Source organism: Eschscholzia californica, unplaced genomic scaffold (assembly GCF_041429995.1).
Source record: "Eschscholzia californica isolate CP2 unplaced genomic scaffold, dmEscCali1.0.p SCAF_2, whole genome shotgun sequence".
Classification (NCBI taxonomy): Eukaryota; Viridiplantae; Streptophyta; class Magnoliopsida; order Ranunculales; family Papaveraceae; genus Eschscholzia; species Eschscholzia californica.
In genome coordinates this window covers 5,872,382-5,899,426 of record NW_028238309.1, presented here as the reverse complement: position 1 = coordinate 5,899,426, position 27,045 = coordinate 5,872,382, and the positions used below count along the sequence as shown (strand labels likewise).

The following is a 27,045-nucleotide window of genomic DNA, read 5'->3' as shown; positions in this document are numbered from 1 at the left end:
GAGACATGCATGGGGAACTTGTGAAGTTAGAGAGAGAAAGAAAGATAGAGAGAGAGAGAGAGAGACAAACAAAACAAAAGCCTGTAAAAGAGGAGATGCCGCATGAGAAAAAAAAGAAAGATGATGGTTTTGTTTGTACAATTCCAAGATTACTCGGCCTTGTGCATGTAAACCTCTTCACCACTTGTCAATCCTTACTCATGAATCAAGACAAACCCTAAACAACCCTTACTTGACCTCTTTATAAACAAACCCTAATCCCAATTCTTCTTACTCATCATCCATCTTCCCTAAACTATATCAATATCTCATTTACTCACTAGCTAGCAGTGAAAAAGAATAATGGGTAGTTGTAGTTTAGTCTATTTGCTTTTATTCATCTATGTTTTTGCTTTTATGTTTGTTATGGGTTCAACCCTAACAGTAGGTAATGTTGGTGAGTTTGAAGTTGATCAAGAACAAGCATTTTCAGATGATGATGAGATAGATATGATGATGATGAGTGATGTTACTCCTTTGACTGCAAGAGGAGGAGGGAGAGTTGGATCGTCTCGATCAAGAGGTCCATCTCCGACTCAAGCACCGGCTCCGGGACCTAGTCATCAGATTCCGGTGAGAAGTCTTGTGGCTGTTCAAGGTGTTGTTTATTGTAAACCATGCAAGTATAAAGGTGTTGGTACTCTTTTGGGTGCTTCTCCTCTCCCTGGTTTGTTTCTCTCTCTCTCTCTCTTCAAAACTCTAATTATTTGTTTTCCAATTATTTTTGGAACTTTGTAATATGATGTTCTGATAAAGCCCCGGATGGGCAGAATCTGACCAGCTTAAGTAGACGAGCAGGATTTAGATTGACTAAAACGTTTTTTTAAATCTCGTCCGTCCATCTAAGCAGTCCAACGATTCTGGCTTTGTGGTTGGACAAAATATCATTTTCTTTTTGAAAACGGTCACAAAAAAGTATGGGCAATAGACCTAAGTGATGACTTTTTGTTTTATGAATCAACCGTGATGCTCCTCACGAAAATGAAGCTATACAAGGCTGAAATCATAAGTGCCCCTTCAGTGAGTAGTCATGATATTTTGTATGTTAATATTGTGGTTGAATCTCGGTCAGATTATGTGGATCAGTGGATGGACATGATTTAGAGAGAGATTTGTTAAGTAATCTCGCTCTAAATCTTGTCTAGCTACATACTCCGGTCGGAATTCAATCAAAATATTAACAGGAAAGAACAACATTTTTTTTTGTAAGATAATCGGCATATTTAGTTTGTTCACCGTAGATTTTAGTCTAATACTAGCCATTTTCCTCTCACAATATTTTTTTTCCGAAGTGCACAAACTAACTTTTAAAAGTAACCATTTCCCTTTCCGGATAGAACAAGGATAGAAATAAATAAAGTCAAAATCTATTCAAACCTAGACGACGAAATCAACTTTCTTCCATTGATGAGCAGTTGATTTTTATTTAGGTTTGTTATAGGTTTTCTTTTAACATTTTCTATCCTTTTTGTTTCAAAAATAACATTCAATTTTATTGGTTCTGATTTCTTTTTGTCACCTATAAAATAACTTATATTTTGACAAAAATCCTATTTTGTTCAAAATATGGGTAGACCACAAGTTGAAAGCTGATGTGGTCGGCTCCCATTGGTCCGGACATTTTTCTCTGAACATATTCAGACCAATGAGAGTCAGTCACATCAGCTTTCGACTTGTAGTCAGCTCTTATTTTTGGATCAAATAATATTTCTCTTATATTAAAGGTTTGAATAAAAACATGTCACATGTGTAGGGGCGGTGGTGAGGTTGGTATGTAACAACAGCAGGAACCCGATAAAACAGGATGTTACAACAGACAAAAACGGTTATTTTTATTTACAAGCGACAAAGAAGATAACAAACTATGGAGTCCACAAGTGTAAGATGTATTTGGTATCATCACCTTTACAAACATGCAATAAACCAACTGATTTACACATGGGATTAAGTGGTTCAAATCTAATTAGAGAACAAAAACAACCACCTTCTCTCTCATCTTCACCAATTCCTACAACACTTTATAGTACTCTTGGCCCATTTGCTTTTGATACAGCCTCATGTCCTCCTCACCCTTGATTCATCATCATTATCATCCATATCGTGGCCGATGGTTCATTATAAGTAATTAAGTTTATTAGTATTAGAATTATGAAATAATGTTCGGTGTGTTTTGAGCACTACAAAAATGCAAGTTATTGCCGACCAGCAATAACCCGTATTTTTGTTGTGGAATGATGTTGTATGTTGGGTGTATTTTCTTAATGTGTAATGTCGAGTGGGTGAATATTTGTAGTAAAGTTTATGGTTATTGTGGTTAATGTAATAGTTTGTTTAGGAATATTAATCGAGCATTTCTTTTTATATATTTAATGTTTGATTATGTGGTTCTTCTGTTTTTCTTTTGGGATGGAAAAATATTCACCACTTAACAAACGATTATGTTTTTTGGGACCAAAGACATCTATAAAGGAAGCAGCGAGGCAAATCAAATATTTGAAATTGTTTGAAGTTACTATCCAAAGAGCTCCATCGTTCCAATGTCGTGGGACAAGTGAAACAAATAATCAGTAGATTCTATATTACAATAGCACGAAATACATCTATTTGGTAATTGGTATGACTTATGAGCATACCTTTTCGTTGGAGATTGTCAATAGTTGGCATACCACCTTCACGAAAGTGGTACTTCACGAAAAACTAATAATATTATATTTGTGAAGCAAAACTGCCAACCACAACAAAAGTAGAATCGGCTCTGTGAAGAGTATGAACTCTTACTGATATTGAGACCTAAGCTACTTAGCTAATTAGATTAAAACTATGAATGTAAATAAAGCTAAGAGAGACTATATGAGAACTTGTTCTCTGTTATGTATTTTCCATTAAGTGTAATGGGGTATATATAGGTACATATTAGGGTTTAACAACTAAACAACTAAAGAGATATACATGGAGAAGAAGATACATACAATCCTAACTAATTGGTTAATTCAAATAAAGATCTTCATGATCTTCTTGGCGGGAAAGTGGAGGAGATGTGGGTCTCGGCTGTGTGTGGGTTGTCTCGGGTCTTCATGGGTCTCGGGTCTTCATGGTCCGACGTGCATGGCCCTTCCAACGTGCATGGCCCTTAATACTCCCCCTCAAGTTGGAGCAGAAATCGAGATGATGCCCAACTTGCCAAGAGTTGTCTTGAAAGTGTCTGCACCAAGAGGTTTGGTGAAGATATCTGCAAGTTGGTTGGTAGTTGACACGAAACGGGGAGCGATAACCTTCGTCTTAATCTTTTCTCGAACAAAATGACAATCAATCTCGATGTGTTTCGTTCTTTCATGAAAAACGGGGTTGTCGGCAATATGTAGCGCAGCTTGATTGCCGCAATAAACTGACATTGGAGAAGAGTGATCGATTCCTAGATCAGGAGGAGATATTTTAACCATTGAAGTTCACATGTGAGGTTTGTTAAGGCACGATATTCTGCTTCAGCAGAAGATTTGGCAATAGTGTGCTGTTTCTTGGATTTCCAAGAAAGAGGACTGGAGCCAAGCATGGTGAAATAACCGGTTGTGGATCGTCTGGTGGTGGGACAACCGGCCCAATCGGAATCACAATATCCTGAGATATGAAGAGAGCTATTGGCAGAGAGAAAAATGCCATGACCAATGGATCCTTTGAGATACCGGAGAATACGGTGGGCAGCGTCTAGATGGACAGAAGTGGGAGTTTGGAGAAACTGACTAAGATTGTTGACCGCAAAACTTATGTCGGGACGGGTAACGGTAAGATAAAGTAGGCGACCAATCAAACGACGATACATAGTCGGATCAGATAGTGGTGTTCCATCTGTCGGACTGAGTCGAAGTTTCTGTTCCTTCGGAAATGAGGAAGGACGACAGGCAGATAGGCCAGAGTCCATAATGATGTCTAGGGCATACTTTCTTTGGCATAAAAAAATACCCTTGGAGGAACGTGATACTTCAATACCAAGAAAGTATTGGAGACGTCCTAGATCTTTAAGGGAAAAAGTTTGATCAAGAAATATTTTGAGTTTGGATATTTCATCATCATTAGTTCCTGTAATGATAATGTCTTCCACATAGACGAGAACATAGAGGGAAGCGGAAGGAGAATGATGTGTAAAAAGGGAGTAGTCAGAGAGGGACTGTTTGAAACCCTTATGAAGAAGGACAGATGAGAATTTAGAAAACCATTGGCGCGAGGCCTGTTTGAGACCATATAATGATTTTTGAAGTCGACAAACTTTAGGTTCCCCTTTTGTAGAAAAACCAGGAGGAAGTTTCATAAAAACTTCTTCGTCAAGATCACCTTGAAGAAAAGCGTTATTAACGTCCAACTGGTGGAGAGACCATCCTTTGATGGCAGCAAGAGATAAAAGAACTCTGACTGTGACTAGTTTTGCAACGGGTGCAAAAGTGTCATGAAAATCAAGGCCCTCGATCTGAGTATATCCTTTTGCAACTAGACGTGCTTTGTAACGTTCAATGGATCCATCAGATCGAAATTTTGTTTTGAACACCCATTTGCAACCAATGGGGTGTTTACCAGGTGGTAGATCAACAATCGTCCAAGTATTATTGGATTCCAGAGCTAGAAGTTCTTTTGACATAGCATCTCGCCAATGTGGTGACTTGACTGCCTGAGAGTATGAAGTAGGTTCAGACGTAGATAAAATAGAGTTTAAAAAAATACGATGAGGTGGTGAAAAAGCATTGATGGAAAAATAGTTGGTAAGAGGATAGGGAACGGAGGAAGATGAAATATTGGTATTATTACAAATGAAGTCTTTGAAGTGAGTTGGTGGTCGTGTAATGCGTTGAGGTCGAGTGGGTGGTGTTATATCTTTCAGGTTCACCGAAGAAGGAGTGCCCACAGATTTATCTGTGGAAGGGGCGCCGATAGAACTCGTGGCAGAGTTCGGCGGGAGAGATTGAGAGCCCGCGGTAGAGGCTGTTGGGCTAATGTGAGTGCCCACAGAGAGATGAGGAGCTATTCCGGCTGGAGTGCCTGCAGAGGAACCGAGATGTGGTTCGGCTGGAGTGCCTGCAGAAGAACCAGAAGCTGTCTCGGCTGGGGTGCCTTCAGAGAGGTCAGAAGGTGATTCGGTTAAAGTGGGACGAAAGTCAAAGGAACCATTGTCTGGAATAGAGATAAATGGATGACAAGGAGTCTTATGTGGAGTAATGGTGGACGAATTTGTGATAAATCGATTCTCATGAAATGAAACATCACGGGAGACGATGATCTTTCGAGAGGAGATGTCATATATCCGATAGCCCTTTTGATTGGGAGGGTAACCAACAAAAATTCCCATGGAAGCTCGTGAATCAAGTTTAGTCTTGATGTGTGATGGTGGTCGACGAACGTAACAAATGCAACCGAACACCCGTAAATGGGAAAGGTCCGGTTGTGATCCTAATAATTTTTGGTGGGGAGAAAGACCACGTAATAGAGGTGTTGGCAGTTTATTAATTAAATAAACTGCTGTGAGTACACATTCTCCCCAAAAAGAAATGGGTAAACGTGCTTGAATTCGAAGGGAACAAGCCACTTCAAGTATATGTCGATGTTTCCTCTCAACAATTCCGTTTTGTTGAGGAGTATATGGACAACTTGTTTGGTGAACGATGCCTTGGGATTGAAACCAAAGTTGTAGTTCTTGATTTAAAAATTCCGTTCCATTATCGGAACGAAAAGTTTGAATTTGTGGTACCGGAATAGTACCTTTTCCTGAGTTTATTTGAGAAATTTGTGTTTGAAATTGAGTGGTCACAAATTTGGAAAAATTCATTATAAATGTTTTGGTATCCGATTTGTTAGATAGAAGGAAGATCCATGTACAACGTGAGTAGTCGTCTACTAGAGTAAGAAAGTAGCGACATCCAGAGTGAGATGGTATGGAAAAGGGTCCCCACAAGTCGGCGTGGATAAGTTGAAAGGGTTTAGATGTAATAGAAGAACTGGATGAAAACGGTAATCTCGTTTGTTTGGATAAAGGACACACATCGCACGGTGTTTTATTAATTGAAATAAACTTTAAACAAGGAACAATAGATGTAAAATATTTAAAGCGAGAGATGGACGGATGGCCTAAGCGCCAATGCCATAAACTAAATACATCTTTATTCGACCTAAGACTAGAAGAAACAGAAAAACAAATGCTCGGGTCCGTGCGATAGAAGTAGAGGCCATCGTGAAGATCACCAAGTCCAATCGTCTTGTTCGTGATGGGGTCCTGAAAGACACAAGAATGAGAACTAAAGGTTACTAAACAAGCAAGAGATTTAGTAATGACGGAAATTGATATTAAGTTAATCCGAAAATCAGGAATATGTAATACATCATGAAGAGAAAAATTAGTATTAAAGAATACGGAACCAATATGTCGAACCCGAATACGAGATCCATCGGGCAATTTAACAAAATAATTTGGCAGAGCGACAGTAAATGTGGAAAAACGAGAGAGGGAGCAGCATATGTGTTTTGCCGCTCCCGAATCAATGATCCATGGTGGTGAGTTTGACCGTATACCTGTTAATTGAGACGAGGGATCCATGGTGTTAGCTATCGGGACAGAGGTGCCTGCAGAATTCTTTTCTTGTTGGTCCAGGAGATTAATAAGACCCTGGTATTGCTGCTGGGTCAGCGATGTGGCTGCTGGAAGCACCCCCACGTCTTCTGTGGGTGCCGATAGAGAAGCCGCAAGAGGGGCTGTTCTTGGACGTGAACGGGCTTGAGAACCATGATTCGGTGGGTATCCATGTAACTGATAGCAAGTAGCCTTCACGTGGCCAAGGACCTTACAATACTCACAATATGGGCGCTGCCTTTTTGGTCGTGGACGGTCAACCATGTCTGACCGAGAGTGGTCTGGCCGATAGTGGTCTGACCGAGAGTGGTCAGATTGACGAACAGCTAGAGCGGCAGCCTCGGTTCCAACATTTGTAGTAGCCATGATGCTTTGTTGCACCTCTTCTTGTTTAACAAGAGAGTGAATGCGTAAAATCGAGGGAAACGGATCCATTAAAAGAATTTGGCTTCGGATTGCCGAGAAGCGATCATGGAGACCTTGAAGGAACTCCATAGCAAGCTCCTGGTTGGTGCGATCAAGAAGCAATTTTCCGTGTCCACAAATGCAAGGATCAACGGCCATGAGCGACTGAAGCTCGTCTTGGAGGGACTTGAGATTGGTGAAATAAGAAGACACATCTAAACCATCTTGTTTGAGAGTTGATATAGCTCGTTTCAATTGATAGACCTTAGGGGCATTTGTTTGGAAGTACCTATCGTGAAGGTTACGCCAAATGTCAGCCGCATTGTCATCATATAGAATCGAAGGTCGGATATCAGGTGCAACCGAGTTAAGGATCCAACTTCCAACGAGGTCATTGCACCTCTCCCACGAATGAAGGTCAGCCGGGTTGGTTGGTTTCGAAATCGAACCATCAACAAAGCCGAGCTTGTTCTTGGCTCGGAGGGCCATTTTCATGGCTCTCGACCAAGAAGAGTAGTTGTCCCCTGACAAAAGTGGGGTGATGAGGACGGTCGTGGGTGAGTCCGAATGATGGACATCGAATAATGGAGAGTTGAGTGGTGGAGAAGATGGAGTGTATTCGGATGAAGCTTCAATTGGTTCGGCCATTAAGAAAAACCGAGAGAAATGCTAACCAAAGAAGAAAAAAAGAAAACCGAGAGGGATGCTTAATCGAGAAAAAAAAATTGAAAAACAAAGAACTAAATGATAAACAAGGCTCTTATACCATGTGAAGAGTATGAACTCTTACTGATATTGAGACCTAAGCTACTTAGCTAATTAGATTAAAACTATGAATGTAAATAAAGCTAAGAGAGACTATATGAGAACTTGTTCTCTGTTATGTATTTTCCATTAAGTGTAATGGGGTATATATAGGTACATATTAGGGTTTAACAACTAAACAACTAAAGAGATATACATGGAGAAGAAGATACATACAATCCTAACTAATTGGTTAATTCAAATAAAGATCTTCATGATCTTCTTGGCGGGAAAGTGGAGGAGATGTGGGTCTCGGCTGTGTGTGGGTTGTCTCGGGTCTTCATGGGTCTCGGGTCTTCATGGTCCGACGTGCATGGCCCTTCCAACGTGCATGGCCCTTAATAGGCTCCCCATTGTGTATGCAGAAGTCCCAACACAATGGATAAATCCTCCCAGATACTTCCTGGAACAAGTACTGACATAGAAAGACTAGTGTTTTTAGTATGGCTTATACATACTTGCCGAGTTTAGCACTTATGCATATAAAAGTCCTCTACGTCTCTCTTCAGCTTTGGCTAATAATATCACCCCATCAAACTGAGGATAGTCATATCTATTCCCCGATGTGCCTTTAGACCACTAGCATATAACTTTCGAAGAATTTTTCTCGCAGAGATATCTTAAGAATGCATAAGCCACTGTGCTTAAACAAATACCCATCTAAGATAAGAGATCGTCTCCAGGTTGTCCCTTTTTATACTTAACCCAAAATTCTTTAAAAGCCTTGTAGTCTCAATAGAGATGACAAAATTAAATTTCTGCATGAAGGTTGATGTGCATCTTATTAACTTGCTTTTGATTGTTGATAAACTTCAACCCTTGATGGTTAAAATATAAAATAAATCATCCAGGAGTAGATATACCTCCAAATCTCTATTTTCTTCCACCATATTTATTGACTTTATGAAGTTTTTTACTCTCATGCAAGCTGGTTGGTTCATAGGCTCCTAGTGGTCGGGTCATGCGAGAAGAATTAATTCATATTACCATCAATTGGATCAAGACTTTAGTTGTCGTTAAGTTGGTAAAAATATTTGTGGACAAGCGATATCGTAATTCGTAAAAAGAGGCAGTTTTGGTACGACTAGTTATTTTGTTCCTTCTTAATTGGTTGAGAAATCAAATAGGTCATCAAATATTACCTTCGTTTTGACGTCGATTTTTTACATGTCATGAACTTCTGAATCCGTCTTGATTATGTTCACTAAGTGCAATCTTTTTGCCATGGGCCTGTGAACCCAAAGTGCTTTGAGTTATGCTCACTAAGTGCAATTATTTCAAATTGAACTTTCGATTTATTTCTCGTTCAGTATGGGAGAAGTTAATAAGGCAAGAGTATCCAAGAGAAGAAGGAAATCAAAAGGGAGAAGAAAGAAAAACAAAATCATCATATGTTTAGATATGTCTATTTTATGTTTATCATTTCCTTTGATGTTGATCTCTTTTGATGTGTTTTTTATTTTATAATCTCGTCAATATTATAAATAAAGGAAAGGATGAGTCTAATAACTCAATCCAGTTTCATAATATATTAAATTGGATTAGTTTCTAAACTCAAGAGTTGAATTTGGAAATAAATTTTCAAGGACCCTTTCCTTTGCCCTTATCATCTGATAGAGGGAAACAATTAGTCTTACTGCTATACATTTGGTCGAAATCTTCATATCTATTTTCCCAACAGAGTTTTGTTCATTGTCATCAACTCTTTCCCTCAAAATGTCAGAATAATCCCACATATACAAATTCTACTTTCGTAACCAAGAATGTGTAATACGTAGATTTTTTCTATTTATTGACAATTAATTTTGACGTTCATAAACTAAACATAATGTATTGGAGATAACCTACCAACACATGATAGACTCAACAACTCCATATGAGTATTATCCTTTCATATGCGGAGAGAACAAATCTAAAACCCTAAATTATGGTAATATAATCTCGAACGTCATTTTGGGCCCAACCCAATCTCGAGCTTTCAATATAGTCGCCATTATGCTTAATTTTAATCTCATTAAACTAAGTATAAAATACACATGTAACTAAAATGTGGAGTATGTCACTTTATCAATGTAGAGTTGGTTCAAGAGCCATTGAGAAGAACTTTTTATAAAGATGTACAACCAGCAAATGAGGCGGATTTATCCAATAAATCTTAGATGACTAACACAACACTCATCTCCATAGAAGGGTTTGTAATTCTTGTTATTGCTTGATTTCTCCAGATTTTTAAGGTTTTAACACTGATTAATTAAAGTAACTTTTGAAGATTCATAAAAGAAATTTCGCTTAGCATAAATAAAAGTTCATGAATGAAAATAGTGAAAATTTTCGTCCAGAACAACTGAAAGTTTAAAAAAATTTCGTCCGGAGCGGATGAAAAAAAAGAACAATTTCAGCCGACTCGACCGAAATTTATTGTTTTTTTCAGCGGACCCGGCTGAAATTTGTTGTCTTTTTCAGCCATTCCGATTGAAATTTGTTGTATTTTCCAGTCGACCCAACCTAAAATTCTTTACGAAACAAAAACAACCTAAAACCTTAAAACGTTTGTCCAACATAGAGGAAGACAAGAAATGATTTTTCTTTACCTGCGACATATTATCTTCATTATATATGTCTTTGCTTAAGTCGATATCTTTGTTTAAGTCGATGGTTTCGTTTAAGTCGATGAACTCTTCTTTCTTAATGTAGATTGCCTCCTTCATTAATGGTGGTTCCTCATCCATAAGACCTTGAGGCATCATTAAAGGCTTGAAACTAAAACTATAGTGATGGTAAACTTCGCAAGATTTTAATACTAATGGTGATGTTGATAGTAGTGACAATATTAGGGCTGAGTTGTTTATGTGAGAGAAAACTACAAGTGAATAGAATATTAGATTATGTTCGTAAAAAAAATATAGAATACTTTTTATCAAAGTCCTTATATTTTAGCACTATTTATTAAATGATCCTTATAACGCCTTCCTTAAACTGATTTGGTAAAGGAAGAGCAAATGCATAAATTGACATTTCTATCACACTGCCTTTACTAAATATTGCTCTTCCTATACCTAAGGAAAGGATGGGTCTAATAACTCACTCCTGTTTTTTAATATATTAATTGGATTAGTTTCTAAACTCAAGGTTGAATTTTTTTTTTTTGTTGAAACTCAAGAGTTGAATTTGGAAATAAATTATGGACCCTTTCCTTTGCTCTTATCAGCTGATAGAGAGAAACAATTAGTCTTATTGCTAGACATTTGGTCGACCACTTCTCTACATAATCTCTAATTAAGATTCTTGTCCATTGTTAAGTTTGTGGCCATCCAACTCAAAACTAATTGGCAATCAGTGGAGAGGACCTATACTTTATATTCTTGGTTGCTAGTTACCCATTCTCCCATGTGGGACTATTCTCACACGCCCCCTCACGTGTGGGGTTTTTTGAGCCTAACACGTGTGTTTTTTTTTTCTTTACGGGTGAATGGGCCTAGCTCTGATACCATGTTAAGTTTGTGGTCATCCAACTCAAACCCAAGGATACGAATCCGGCATAGTCAACAAGAAGGTAGAACTCCTATGCAACAATTGATGAAATTGTTAGTTCAACACAATTATGTTTATTGGCATTCAATGAAGAAGGAAACAGGGGAGATTACTAACTTATTTTGGGCACACCCGGAATCTATCCAATTGCTGAAGTGCTTCCACACGGTGTTAATGCTTGATTGTACATACAAAACAAACCGATACGGGAAACCATTGCTTGAGATTGTTGGGATGACTTCGACTATGAAATCATTCACCGCGGCTATGGTTTTTATGGATGGAGAGGCAGAAAATCTATACACTTGGGCTTTGAATCGTTTGAAGACATTATTTCCTCCTAACTCTATGCCGAAGGTATTTTTGACTGATCGGGAACAAGCATTAATCAATGCAATAGGTGAAGTCTTCCCACATGCAGATCGTTTATTATGTACTTTCCATATAGATAAGTGTGTGGTTGGAAAGGTTAAACCACACTTGAAAAACAAACCATTCCGAAAGTTCATGTCAATGTTTCGACTAATCATGTTTGCGGAAACCGAGGCGGATTATAATCGCACTGTTGAAGATTTCGTCACAACGTGGTCGAAGAGTAACGCCATTGATGTTATTTATGTTCAGAAGACTTGGTTGCCACTTAGGGAACATTTTGTAACGGCATGGACCGATAATCTGATGCATTTGGGTAATACTACAACGAATAGGGTTGAAGGTGCACATGCGAAGCTGAAAAGAAACTTGGATACATCCGAGGGTAACTTCGTCACATGTTGGGAATCTATACATTCAATGACTGAGACAGAGATTGTTGCGATTAAAGCTACATTCGAGAAAAGTCGTACATCAGTGAAGATGTCTCATCAAATCAACGCCTTTAGGGAACTCAGGGGTTATGTCTCACACAATGCACTTGACCTGTTGGCAGATGAGGTGGAGCGGGCAAAAACTATAGGAATTGATTCAAATTTGTGTGGATGTGTGTATAGGTCTGTGTATGGTCTCCCTTGTGCTCACGAGATGGAAATCATTATGAGACGCGGTGAGGTGATATCTTTGTCACTCATTGACCCACAATGGACTAAACTCTCAATTATTCCTACTCCTGAGGTATATAACGAACTTCAGAGTTCTTACGAATTAGGATTGTTGTACTCCATGTGGGATATGTCGACTGGTCCTGAGAGAAAAGCCATATTAGAAAGGTTGAGGAGTATTGTTTGTCCTTCAATGACATCCATGACAGAACCTTTGGCAAAATTGAAAACCCGAGGAGCCCCAAAGAAACCAAGAAACAGAAAAGAGAAGGAAGCAGCCATATCTACTAAGAGAGATCCTTCTCGTTGGGAGTATGCACAATGTATTCCGGAAACATCGGTTCCATCGGTTAAAATTGCACGGAAAGCCAATAGGAGATCTCGCGGTAGTGGTGATTCATTTTTACGTCTAATGCCTGAGGTGATTTATCCGTTTATCAGTACTATTACAAACGTTCCAGGAGACGGTCATTGTGGTTTTAGAGCCGTCGCTCTTGGTCTCGGGTATCCCTCGGAGGTAGGTTGGATTGAGATCCGAAAAGGTGTTCTTAATGAACTCGAAACACGTCCAGAGTTATAAAAGCTATGTTTGGGTCTTTTTATGACCAATTGTTGGTTTCAACCAACAATTTTGATATACCAGCTGAACATGAGTTTTGGTATACTCACGGAGAGATGAGTTATTTAATTGCCACTCATTTTAATATAATGTTGATTCATTTGGCGAAATATGATTCAACGACATTTTTACCTTTAATCACCGGTCCACCAACACCATCTTCCGAAGGTTTGTCTCAACCACATACAATTGTATGCATTGGTTATGTAAACAATTGTCATTTCCTTAATGTTAAGCTACAAAACGAAACTATACTTCCTCCGATTGCTAGGCAATGGTCTCGATACGCTACTTCAGATGCAAGAAGGTGGTTGACTATTTGCGAACATAAAATTGACAGTGGCGATAATTTCAATCCGCAATTGGAAGAAACTCCATCAAGTATAAAGAAGGAAGGGGACACATCATCGAATGCAATAACAATAGATATGGAATGAAAACTTAGTTGAAGTTGTTTTTTTTTTAGTACTAACTGTTAGTTGAAGTTGTTTTTTTTTTAAACGTAAAGTTTTTTTATCAAAGGTAAAGTTTTATTTTTTAAAATAAGAACGGCTCGAGCCGATAATTTCAGTACCTACTGTGCAAAAAAACGGTGGGCTCGAGCCCACCGAAAAGTTGTATCTCTCTCTCTCTTTTGGCACATATCTCTCTCTCGGAGTTTTGTATCTCTCTCTCTCTCTCTCTCTCTCTCTCTCTCTCTTTTGGCACATATCAAAATATAACATTTAACCATATAAAAAACCAACCGTTTTAACATATCAAAAGATAAAGTATCTAAAGTCGTTCAAATTATAAAAGTATCCGACATCATTCAAAAGTTTCCGACATAGGTCTCAAAATATAAAAGTATCTAAAGCCGTTCTAGGTCTTCCTCCTGCCCACGACCTTTGTTTTTGTCCTCTTCCTTGTATTTTCTTCCTGAACCCTCTGGGGTGCCTCTGGAAGTTGCTCCTCCCTCAATACTTGGTGAAGAATTTCCTTTCCTGCATCCACCCCAGACAAATCTAGTGCAGCAAGGGCATGCCGAATACCCTCTCTCTGAAAAAAAAAAATCAAGTCTGTTAACATGTATTTCCATCAATACTAAATAAAGTAGATTACATGCTTTATGTGTACTTACGTAGTAAGCAATCGAACCGAGTGAGCTTTGTGCTTGGTTCGTCTTCCGATGGTTTGGGTTTTGGACCTTCGGGTGTGAAATTCGACTAAACCACTCAGCATATTTATCATCGACCTCCCAAGCCGAACTAACCCGTTGCGACCTATCTTTCTCGTTGAGGACATGATGTTCCCAGTTCTCCCAATACCATGTATGTTCTCCATAATCCTTTGCTTCACTCCTTCTCTTCTTTGTTGTTCTCATGGGGGCAGACGGAATATGTTGAACCACACCAAATTGCCTCAACACCCTTTCGGGTTGATACGGCTCGGCAATATCATCAAATACGATACAACCGCTGTAGAAAGCGTATAGTGGGGGAGATGACTCACCAATGCCCATGAGTCTATATGGGTCCCAAATAACCTAAATAACACAATTATTATACTAGATGCTCATTCAATGTCAAATTCACATGCAAAATACCATAGTATATAAAATTTTACCTCTCGCTCCTCTAAATCGTTGATCATCTCTCGGAGGTTAACCAGTCTGTCATCTAGATTTCCATGTGCATCATGCTCCGTCCATCTACCCATCAGAGGCAAATTCGGCCTAATGTCGAAATCCTTTTTCAAATCCGACAGACCAAGCTTAAAGTGCTCGTCAATCCATGCCTAAACAAGAAAACAATTATTACTACCAAGAAGATAGACTCCTAAATTAATCAACTTATAATAATGTGAGAAATACCTGGAGGAGGGGCAGATAACTCGCCATTTGTCCACCCTTAGTGGAAGCATGACCGAGCTGCCTATAAAGATAAGAAAGCACAGCCGTGCCCCACGAATATTTAGGGACCTTCGTCAAGTCCATCAAATATGTAAGGTAGCAAACAGGCACCTTCGAACCACTCTTGTCACAAAAAAGAGTCGAGCCCATAAGATGGAGAAGGTACCCTCTGACGCAAAAGTCTTTCTTCCGTGCGTCATCTTTGTCTAAGCTACCCGAACAGATTTCCCTCAACCACAACATTCGGACACTCTTGCACTTAGTCGTCTTCAATTCTACTTCCGCAGCCTCAGGTGTCACCCCCAAACCTTTCACCAGAAGTGCGCATTTATTTACATGATCATTATCAAGATGAACCGAGTGACCTGTAATCTGAAGTCCTGTAATACGATGCACATCCTCTAGTGTGATCGTCATTTCTCCAAATGGCATGTGAAAGGTGTTAGTATCTTCATGCCACCTCTCCGTGAAAGCCGTGATAAGAACCCGGTCAAGTTTCTGGTAAGAGTATTTAGCGATTTGCAGAAGTCCTGATGCTTCCACCTTCTCACGAACTACTTTACACTCGAGTTCTATGTCCCAGACATGTTCCTTCTTTGAATCCCGTATACTTTTACTTTCAAGGGCCCCCACTTGCACACCACTTGCGTGATTATGTAGTTTCAAAACAGGACGATCCTACGTAAACAAACATAAAAGTTAGGTTTATTGAAAGTTAACAATATATTATTATATTAAACATTGATAAGTGCAAAAAATAGAAAAACATACACGTACCTTGCCATTCCAAATCTGGTATGCAATATGGTTCTCATAGTTCTTGAGAACGCTTCGGTCCGTCGGCCCTCCTGGAAAAGGATCCGCACCTGCTTCACTTGTCGAACCGTCGACAATCTGCTTCCTAGCATCCTCCTTCCTCTTTCTCGCACTTACAGTTTGTGCGACACGTTCAGACATGACTAAAGGTAAAATAGGATATATAAATAAAGTCAAACAACTTGGAAAAAATGGCATTAGAAAGCATAAATAAAGACAACAAAATTTGACCTACTGTGCATATTTTCGGTGGGCTCGAACCGAAAATATGCACAAAATTCGGCTCGAGCCCACCGTAAAAATGCACAGTAGCTACTGTGCATTTTTACGGTGGGCTCGAGCCGAATTTTGTGCATAAAAACGGTCTGGTTCGACCGAAAATATGCTTGGTGAAGAAAAAATTGGGGGTTTTCTATCTCTACGGTCTGGTACGACCGTATTATGATTTTTAAGCATTAAAATTCTAACTTAAACTAAATTAAACCAAAATCATGAACATCATAACAATTGGGTATGTAAAAATCATGAAAATTCACACATTCAATCCAATCAAAACCCTATTATTAATATAAACTAACTATACTATTGGGTATGTAAAAATCAAACTTTCCCTAAATAAACATCAGAAATAACAAAACCCTATGTGTTATGAAACTATCCCTCCTTCAACAAACCAAAAACCCCTTTGAATAAAAACCCTAAATTCGAACTCAAATCTAGAGCAAGACATATATATATATATATATAGAGAGAGAGAGAAAGATATAAGGAGAGAGAGAGATATACTAACTGTTCCTTGGTACAATGGTGAAGAATGAGAGAGAGGGCGACAGAGATCCAAAGCACGAGAGAGAGAGAGAAGGCGGGAGAGAGAGAAAAGGCGGGACATAGAAAGAGAGAAGGGATTTTGGAGAAACTGGTTGGGAAGGAGATGGTCAAGGGTTTTAGGGTCAATTTTGGTCTTAGGTTAAGTTTGACCTAACGGCGTTAACTTTGCCGTTAGGTCAAATATAGAAGAGGGAGGTGCTCCTTTGCAGAGGGGGCCCTATAACCAAATGGGTTATAATGAGGGGCGCTTTTAGCGGGGAGGCCTTTTAACAAAAACGGGGGGGCCTTTTAAAATTTCCCTACTTTATATTCTTGGTTGCTAGTTACCCATTCTCTCATGTGGGACTATTCTCACAATCTTCATATCTATTTTTTCAATAGAGTTTTGTTCATTGTCATCAACTTCTTTAGTTGGAATATAATTTGTATTGTGTGCGATTTAGTCCTTCATGAATTTTAGGTGGCTCTCATTCTCCGTACGACTTGACTCTTTACGTCAAAATGTGAGAATAATCCCACGTATAAACAGTCTACTTTCATAACCAAGAACGTAATACGTAGATTTTCTCTACGTACTGACAATTAATTTTGACGTCCGTAAACTAAACAAAATGTATTGGAGAGAGACGTACCAACACATGATAGACTCAACAACTCCATATGAGTATTATCCAATCATACGCGGAGACAACATCTTCAACAAAAAAAAAAAAATATGCGGAGACAACAAATCTACTATTATTTTCCAAAAATGCATGTTTCTTTCTTGGACAGGTCAAGTGAAAATAAGTTAATGTTTTTATCATGCATATAAACTGCCAAACGATGTTTTCATTAAAGAAAGTCTAAAACCCTAAATTATGGTAATATAACCTCCAAGGTCATTTTGGGCCCAACCCGATGTCCAGCCAGCTTTCAATATAGACACCATTATGCTTAATTTTGATCTCTTTAAACTATGTATAAAATACACAAGTAACTAAAATATATGCCACTTTATCAATGTAGAGTTGGTTCAAGAGCCATTGAGAAGAACTTTTTATAAAGATGTACAACCAGCAAATGAGGCGGATTTATCCACAATTAGGGGTAAAGCAAACATTTTAATATTTATATTTTTTTACCTTTTTTTCTGGGATAGGATTAAAGTTAAGATCTCTAGATTAGTGATGTTTAGAATAATTTAATAGAAACTTTGAGCTATAGTGTGGTGTTTCTTGATGTTAAAGATATTTCTTTGGTATTTTTCGTATAAGTTATTCAAAATTGACACAATAGTCAACAATTTAGGCTCTAATTTAACTTTATACTCGGCAGGACCACACACACCTTCAATAATTAATCAAGTGAAAATTGTTATTTTATTGAGTTATTTTTCAATTGGTCCTCTAAATTAAGGTCGCCTTGTTGCGTGGCCCTTTGAAGTAGGAGAAGTGTCTAGATCGCCCCATTAGGTAATTTTCTGTCCGAAGTTGGTAATCGTTTACATTTTCTATCCTATTTAATCCATGTGTCTGTTAGGTTGTTTCCCTCGTTCCCGTTAACTCATCACTACGTTCGACATCGTTTGTGTCAGATGAATGCGTTTAATGAAATATTGAGAATTCTCGGTTGCCTCTCTTAACCAAACCAATGTGAAACTATAGACTTTTGTAATTTGATATACATGACAACAATATAATTCTTTACAGAAACACAAGATGCAATATTGAAAATAAAATATTGCAATTTGAAAATAAAAGATTGCAACACTGAAAATAAAAGATTACAATAAGAATGTAAACAATATGAGAGATTTCGTCTTATCATCCCCCCCTCAAACCGAACTGGCAGGTGTACTCGGTGAGAGCTTGGCACATAAATATTGATGTCTCAACTTCACACACCATTTGTGAAGATATCTGTCTTCTGATCGATAGTTGAAATGTACGCAACTCGAAGAAAAGATCGAGCCACCCGCTTACGGACGATATGATAATCAAGTTCCATATGTTTAGTTCGGGAGTGTAGTACCAGATTATGAGCTAGGTAAGTGGCATTAATGTTGTCGCAATGAAGATGAGGAACCGTCTTTGTGAAAACACTTAAATCTCGTAACATATTCTAAATCCAAGCAACTCCAGCAATAATGATGGTCATATAGCGATACTCAACCTTCATACTGGATCAAGATACAATTGGTTTTTTAGGTAACGAAGAATCCACTAATGGTAGCAAAATAACTTAGGGCATGCATGAATTGGCATACCTTATTGACTTAGTAAATGATATCAGGCCGAATAATGACAAATATTGAAGTAGTCTAACAAGAGAGCGGTAGAAAGATAACATCAGAAAATGGGTTGCCATCAGCTAGAGACATCTTCTTTCCAAAAGGTGAGGGAGAAGAGTCAGTTTTGGACTGGGCCAAGTCCAATTTATTTAGTAAACCAAAGGTATACTGATTATAAGTTAGATGTAAACTTGATTGCGAACGAATAACCTTCATACCCCAAGAAATGATGAATGTCACCCAAATTAGACATTCTGCAATTGAGAAATAACACAATCAATATGACGAGGGTTGAATTTTGTAATTATAATATTGTCAACATATGGAAGTAAATAGTAGTGATTGACGAAGTCCAAAAAATAAATATAGAAGTGTCCGATTAGGATCCCTGAAAGTCAATTTCACTCAAATAAGAAGTAAATTGATGGAATCAGGCATGTGGGGCATGTGTTAGTCCATATAAGACTTTATTGAGACGAAAATCATGATTTGAAAACTTAGAATCAACAATTCTGTTGATTGAGGAAAGCGTTTTAAAGATTAAGTTGCTTGATTATCCAGTGAAAAAAACTGTCAAACTCAGAACCAAACGTATAGTAATCGGTTTAACTATCGAGAAAAAATTTCAATATAATCGTGACCATATTGTTGAGAAAACCCTCTGGCCACCAACCATGCCTTATAACGATCAATAGTCCCATCGCTTTTGTATTTAACTCTATAGACCCATTTATTGCCAAAAATATTCATAAATGGGTAGGGGAGACCAAAGTCCAGGTTTGATTACGAAGAAGAACATCAAACTCGACGGACATAGCTTCCCTCCATTTAGCATTTACTCTCATATTCAGTCATCGACATAGTATGCTTCTAGATAGTCTGAAGATGGAGTAATAGTTGAGACTTGCGTGCTGTGTTTTGCGCTTAAAAGGTAGACTCAAGGTGAGAAAGAAGAGCTTTGGTTATCGAAAACTCTAAATTTTGGGAGAGAACTAATGGTGCTAAGGCCATGTTTAACCAACTTATCAAAGACTGATCTACTCGTTTCCAATGGTGAAATGTCGGATTTGGAAGATGCAAATTTGTGGAACGGTTTAGCAGAAGCGGTAGTGGTGGTGTGACATCATTAGAAATGAAATGTAAGAGGTCTTGTAACTTCATGATGGGAAGTATTTGCTTCTTGGTATGGTCTAATTTAACGAGACAAGAGGGACTAAGCTAGTGAGAGGGGGAATGGTGGTAGTGATAGAGAGATGGTGGATTTTTGTTGATTAACAAAATTAGAGGAGGTGGTGTTTGCGACACCCATTAAAAATCTTAAAGATGAGACAACATGAAAGATTGAGAAGTCTAGGTTGCCTCTCTTAGGCAAACTTATGTGAATTTATAGATTACTTTAGTAAAATGTGGCAACAATATAATTCTTTACAAAAATACAAGATGCAATATTGAAAGTAAAATATTTCAATATTAAAAATAAAAGATTGCAATACGAATATAAACAATAGAGAGATTTGATCTTATCACTTAATACAAATGTCGTTTTCTCATGAGACTAAAACCACACATCTTTTTTATTCAATGGTTGCGATTTAATCTTCATGTAAAATCATGCTTTATCCTTTTGTAACCCATGTTGATTGAAAATACTCTTCTGAATTCATTTTCTTCTCTTCTCTTTTCTATCTCGATTGATCAACAACCAAGAATATGACTAAACTCCTAAATAACTGCACCGAGTCAGAAAATTTTAAGATCGAAGGAGAGAGACTCAAGAATTTCTCAAGTGAAGTTTGGTAGGAACCCACATCTTAATGACTTTTGATTTGTAAGAATTGTCTTTGGACATGGTACAAATTAAATTCTCCTCCATTTTTTTTTTGTTGAAAGTTCTTTTCTCCTCCATTTGCGAAGTCCTTTTCACTCCTTTAAATAATTTATATTTTGATTCTTCTCATACTATTCTCAAATTAACCAAACTTAATTTTAAATTTGGAATGGCTCTTTACCTAACTTCTGCTTCATAGTCCTTTAACTTGATTAACTTAAGATTAATTTGGTAATAAATTATAACTTAAAAAGTAACTTTATTGGAAAAAAAATTTCTAAATGCACTCTTCCATCTAATGGGTGGTTTATTTCACTAATCACTAGGTCCATGAACACATTCATGAAAAATAAATTTACTAATCTTAAATGTTAGATAATTTTTATATTATAATGCTGTATCAATATAATTTCATGTCATAGAGATGTTTTACCAAAAGTCTCTTATTCATACACGGTTTCTTAAGTGATCAAATAAAAAACTTCCGTTACAGCTCAAATATTTTTTGAAGTTAAATGATATTATAATCTTTGCTTAGAGAGAGAACCCACCTAGTCCTCTTCCAAAACATATTTTCCTCGAAAAATATAATTGAATTAAGGATGGATGTGCCTCCAACTAGCAAACAAAGTTAATTAATTAGTCCCATGGAGTGGTTTGGAAGTCAACACCCTAATTATAGTAGTAAAGAATCTATGACCGTGACTGGGACCTCAACTACATTTCTGAGTTTGACGATTTCTTTATGGACCCGGTGGTCAGTGTGCGACTAGTTAACATCAATGTGTTGTGCCAAATCAACCTGACTAGAGCATTTTCAATGGAAAATGGAACTCTAGAATTTAGAATGTCATTTGAGATTTTTGAGCTTTTGTTAAAATATGTCTTCCAATAAAACATTTAATTAAACACTTTACAGTCCACCACTCTTTCGTGTAGTGATAGGGCATCCCTCTTAAGTTCATGAGGTCTTAAGATCGAGGTTCGATGGAAGCAGTTTATCATCAAGATTTATCTCATGTAATTTAAGCACTAAGTAAAGTAAATGTTATCGTGCTTTAAGCTCTTTGTTGTCGAACTTTAGGCCTCTTTAATTATTGGTTTAACTTAGGCGGTTATCATGCTCATCACATCTTAATGATGTATCAATGCCTTGTAACGACTAACGTAGATCGTAGTCGATGTTTAAAAAAAAATTAGACACTCCAAAATGACCTGAGGTATTTATCACAGGAATCTCTAGAGGAACACTCTAACCTAGTCTTTAGACTCTACTCTCGGTGGTGCCCTTCCGTCAATTCGTATACCTCATAAGATTTAAAGAAAAATGATCTAGCAAGGGAAATACTATGCAAATATGGAAGAGAATCTTAAATCAACGGTTGTTGTTGATTTGTCTACTACGTTACTCATTACATGACACTGATACATATTAAGATGTGATAAGCACAATAACCGCCAAAAATTAAACTACAAATGAAAAGGCCTAAAGCACAAAAATCTTATTATTTATACTTTTAATAACCCAAGTTCATCCTGATTACATATAATTAAGTATTATAATTCACGACTTTTAGGATGTCCTTCGTGATCTTTAGGATATTTTATTTGTGAGTTTTAGGGTCTTTTTATTTTATTTGTGCAATCTTTTACTTCTTTTCTCTTCATGTTGTCTTTACTTTTGTAAGTTTCATTTTGTTATTTACTCGAGTAAATCTTTGTTGTACTTAAAGGAGTCAAAATCATCAAAACCATGTAATTTGTTGGGATGTATTACTTCTATGAATGAAATCTTGGTTTATTTCAAAAAAAATCAAGCTCAATAACCTTGGATTCCACCTCCCGTGGAGGATCGAACCTAGAACATCTAGGTTTTTGAAGTTTATGTCAACACTTTGAGCCACTTGACCAAGTGTTCACTCTGATTAAAATTGATCCATAATTAATTTGAATCAATTTTTCAGACGAAATTGATGTCACAAGTCAGACAATTTAGATATACATACACAGTATAAAATTCAACTTAAACCCTAATTCAGACTCAACATAAATAAGAACAAATTAAACTAGGTAAGCTACATCATGTGACATGATTGGTTTATCGTTATAAGCGTCACTTTTTCAGGTTGAGTCAATTTAAGGAGCAGATTCCACTCCTAGTAGTCTTCCGTCGATTCCTATAAGTATCACCTCACAAGACTTTAAAGAAAAATGATCTAGCAAGGTAAATACTACGCAGATATGGGAGAGAATCTCAAATCAACGGTTGGTGTTGGTCTGTCTACTTCTTCTTGATTGATACTTGATAACTAAAAGATTGTAGGTAATCATGTACTCCTCTACCGGATGAAATACATCTAATTTGAAGTGATGTTTTCTCTCTATTTTTTGAATCTAACTTATCTAAGTCGTCTACATTTATAATACTCCATAATTAATTTGAATCAGTTCTGCAGACGAAATTGATGTCAATGAGTCAGACAATTAGATAAACATACATAGTGTAACTTAAACCTAATTTAGACCTGAGTCAATGAAAGAACAAATTACACTAGGTTAGGCTAGTTGATCATGTGGCATGATTTGTTTATCATTATTGGAAGCAGTCACACCGACCAACCATGATAAATTACAAAACTAAACCTAGACAGAGTCTCATCAAAACGTCAACTTATGCTTCCTCTTCTTCAAATACTCTATTTCTCTCTCTCTTTATTTCTTCTTCTTTCTCTCTCTAAAAAACCCATCTCTTTCTCTCTCTCACTAGTCCATACAGAGTTGAAGAAAAAGACCCATCAATGGAAAATTCAACAAACCCACAAGAAAACCACTACCCATCTCCTCAAAAATCACCCATAACCAATTCTCTTACCAATAATGGAATTCATCATTTCATCCAACAATCCCCATTAACACCAAAATCAATTATCACCTCTGAAACTAATACTCCTTTTCCAACTACTTTTATTCAAGCAGATACTTCCTCTTTTAAACAAGTAGTTCAAATCCTAACTGGTTCATCTGAAACAGCTAAACAAGCATCATCATCATCATCAAGATCAAACTCAGATCATCTTTCTAAAAACCCAATTCCACCAATCAAAAGTGGACCCAAAAAACAGGGAACCAAATTATATGAGAGGAGAAACAGCTTAAAGAATATGAAAATCAGTCCTTTGATTTCTGGTTCATTTTCAAATCAGAACTCTGGGTTTTCTCCAAGACATAAACCAGAAATTATGTCTCCTAGTATGTTGAATTTTCCTGCTCTGGTTCTAAGCCCTGTTACACCATTAATACAAGATCTTTCTTGTTCTTCTTCTACTAATTCTGGTAATAGTAAGAATTCATCACCAATTGAGGATAAAGAGAGAGAAATTAGTGAGAAGAATGGATTTTATTTACACCCATCTCCAATTTCAACTCCAAGAGATTCAGAACCCAAACTTTTGACTCTGTTTCCTTTAACATCACCAAGAATTTCAGGTTCTTCTTCTTCATCTTCTTGAAAATTTTGTTTTCAAGAAGATTAATTAATTAATTATATATATATATGTTTAAGAGAGACTTGGGGTTTTTTTTTTAGATGTTTAATCTTTGCTTTTAATTTGTACATTTTTGATGATTGTCTTTTTTCATTTCCACTTTGATTTCTTCAAAAATGAAATAGAGATGATGATGATGATGATGTCATTAATTATTATGGGTTCTCTGTTTTGTGTGAGAAAAGCTTTATTCTAGATTCAATGGTTTGGTAATTGGAATGGCACTTTCCTGTTCCTTTCCATCTCTCTCTCTCTCTCTAAAATAATTCTGATGAGAGAGAGAGAGAGGTAGTGGGACTGTGGGAGCATATAAACTTTGGATCCTGCAATGTGACCATCTCTATTGGTAGGACCAGACAACTAGTTAAAGTCAAGCTAGTAAGTGATTATTTTTTTGAAGTAGGGACCATCATCAAATAGACTATGTTTATGGTTGTGACTATGTTTATGTTCATTCACGGATCCAAAGGGCTAAAGATGTAGGAAAATATACTAGGCCCCGTATAGCCCGAGCTAAGATTACGGCATATCTAAGAGTGAAAATGGGTATATCACATCATCAAATAGACTATGTTTATGGTTGTGGCATATCTAGGAGTAAAATGAGCATACCACGTCATCAATTTAGTGAAAGAAGCCTTTTGTTTAACCCATAAAACGTGTGTTCATTATTTTTCTCCTCATAGTGATAGCGAAAGAAGACTATATGGCTAACATCTCAAGAGACTGAGTTAGCAAAGTTGTACCACATATTATCGTCTCTAACCTACATTGGAGGATGGTTGGACCATTATTCATGTTTTAAGCAATTTAGAACATTTCCCTACTTATGGTTTGTAAAGTCGCGATTTGTGGCAGCATAAAGAGATAGACGACTAAATCATTTTCCTCTTATAAGGGGTAAAGAAACACTGTTTTTGAAGTCCCATACCAAACACTACCCACATCTCAAACTCCTTAAGAAAACATACAAACTTTCTGCATATATAGGATGACATATATCTAGACAAATAGGTCTTATAGAAATCGATCATGAAGTACAACATGAGCTTTTGAATCACTTACAAACACATGAACAACTGCAAATGCTTTGAAGGCCTAAAATGGCTAATCCCTATTTATCAAGATCCAAATTCAAGACATTGTAAAGAATCATACACACCCAAACAAAAAAAATACATGAAATATTAGTTTTCATTATAAAATACTCCAATAAACAAACAATAGATATAGAGGATGTCAATATCAAATCAACAAGTATATAGATGATGAAGAAAAAAAAGGAAGTAGAAGAATAGAAATTAACATTCACAATTAAACAAGGGGTTGAAGATGATCATCATATAATCCAATCAAACACCAATTTAGTTCCCCCATTTTTATTCTCTCTTTCTCTCTTTCACTATATGCAATAAAAGAATATATAAAACCAAAGTGTGGGTAATTAGTTATAAATTTCATCAATTTATGAACCTTTTGCAACGAGTAATGGCACTACAACCTCTTCTATAGGGATTAACCTTGGTTGCCTTAGTACAGCCATAATAAGATGCTCCCCTTCTTCCACAAGGCACATTATTCTTCTTTAATACACCATAACTCAAATATTTTTTAGGTCTAAATAAAGATCTTCTATTGATCTCTGAATCCATCATCATCTCATCTTCTTCATCTATACAATCACCAACAAGCCCATTACATGTACCCTTTAGCCCATTTGATGATGATGATGATGAAAGCCCATTACCACCATTCCTTGATAAACCCCAAACAACATCATCAGAAGTTGTTGATTCAACAACAAAACAACCCAATGCCAAAAACACAAGTGCCCATAAGAACACCACCTTATTCAATGCCATTAAAATGGAAGAGAAAAATGATATAATAAGTAGTAGTATTATAGATGAATTTTGTGATAGGTGAGGAGGAGGAAGATAGGCTTTTTTTGCCTCTGCCTCTTCTTCTTCCTGTTTAAAGAAGAGGGTAAGAGAAATATATATGAAGAAAGAGAGAAAATTAGTAAAGAAGAAGAAGAGAGAGAAAGATTGTTATGGTTGATGTTGAAAAGGTTGGAATTATTTTTATGGTGGGTATTTGTGATTCAACGTATTTCACGCTTGACTCAATATATCATTAGGGGTAAACTTAAGGGGTAGATTTTTCTAACTAATAATGGAGAAGTTGTTAGGGTTTCAATTTTTTTCTCCCCAAAACATAGGAGTACCCCAACTGTTTCTTTTTGTTGGTGTAATTTTTTAAAATGATTCAATGATTTTAGACTTCAAAATATAACTTTTAGCTAGTCTGAATCAATGACAGTAGATCTTTGCGAGTTCGCTTTATACCGTTGATACATCGTGATTATAATATACAATACATCGTGAATTTGGAAGAGCAACTAGTACTGAGACCAGATCCCAAGTAGAAAGCATGAACTTAGCTCTCTTTAGTCCATTGTACTCCTGTTGGATTCGTTGTTGGCCGATGTGCAATTGAAGTGAACCCCTTTCAACAACAAAAAAAAATTGTGTAAAGAGGGTTCTTTTCTTAGGCATACTCCACTTTACTCCAATAGTAGTTCTAGAAAGATTGAAGTGAAATTGGTCAACAAAAATCTTATGTGTCAAAGTTAAATAGTAGTTCAAGAAAAACTTGTAATGCTTGGTAGAATTTGTAGGGTTTTTGGTAAAGAACCTTTTTCAAATGGGGAGCTCTATAGAGACTCTAAATTGAGACACTTGGGATTTTAGAGTTTTTCTTGAGTGTCTCTTGGTTGTTGTCCCAAATGGGAAGCTCTATAGAGACTCTAAATTGAGACAC

The 27,045-nt window shown here is 37.0% G+C and overlaps 4 protein-coding genes and 1 pseudogene across 4 annotated transcripts; 3 read left to right on the top strand and 2 right to left on the bottom strand.

The window, feature by feature from the left end:
* LOC147555633 (non-classical arabinogalactan protein 30-like) lies at positions 1 to 2,402 on the top strand. The gene is made up of 2 exons (XM_086663287.1): positions 1 to 706; positions 1,793 to 2,402. The coding sequence occupies exons 1-2, from the start codon at positions 343 to 345 to the stop codon at positions 2,113 to 2,115; spliced, it is 687 nt and encodes a 228-aa protein (XP_086519413.1). The 5' UTR covers positions 1 to 342; the 3' UTR covers positions 2,116 to 2,402.
* A 1,049-nt stretch (positions 2,403 to 3,451) lies between these two features.
* LOC147555632 (uncharacterized) lies at positions 3,452 to 7,699 on the bottom strand. Its single transcript, XM_086658507.1, has 2 exons — positions 6,589 to 7,699; positions 3,452 to 5,196 (listed from the first exon to the last, which is right to left on the bottom strand). The coding sequence occupies exons 1-2, from the start codon at positions 7,697 to 7,699 to the stop codon at positions 3,452 to 3,454; spliced, it is 2,856 nt and encodes a 951-aa protein (XP_086514633.1).
* Positions 7,700 to 11,560: 3,861 nt separating this feature from the next.
* On the top strand, positions 11,561 to 13,003 carry LOC147555631 (PKS-NRPS hybrid synthetase cheA-like). The gene has a single exon (XM_086658506.1). The coding sequence runs from the start codon at positions 11,561 to 11,563 to the stop codon at positions 13,001 to 13,003; it is 1,443 nt and encodes a 480-aa protein (XP_086514632.1).
* A 10,311-nt stretch (positions 13,004 to 23,314) lies between these two features.
* LOC147555630 (VQ motif-containing protein 4 pseudogene) lies at positions 23,315 to 24,380 on the top strand (annotated as a pseudogene).
* A 1,302-nt stretch (positions 24,381 to 25,682) lies between these two features.
* LOC147555629 (rapid alkalinization factor-like) lies at positions 25,683 to 26,084 on the bottom strand. The gene has a single exon (XM_086658505.1). It carries the CDS (start codon positions 26,082 to 26,084, stop codon positions 25,683 to 25,685), a length of 402 nt encoding a protein of 133 aa, XP_086514631.1.
* Positions 26,085 to 27,045: the final 961 nt, after the last annotated feature.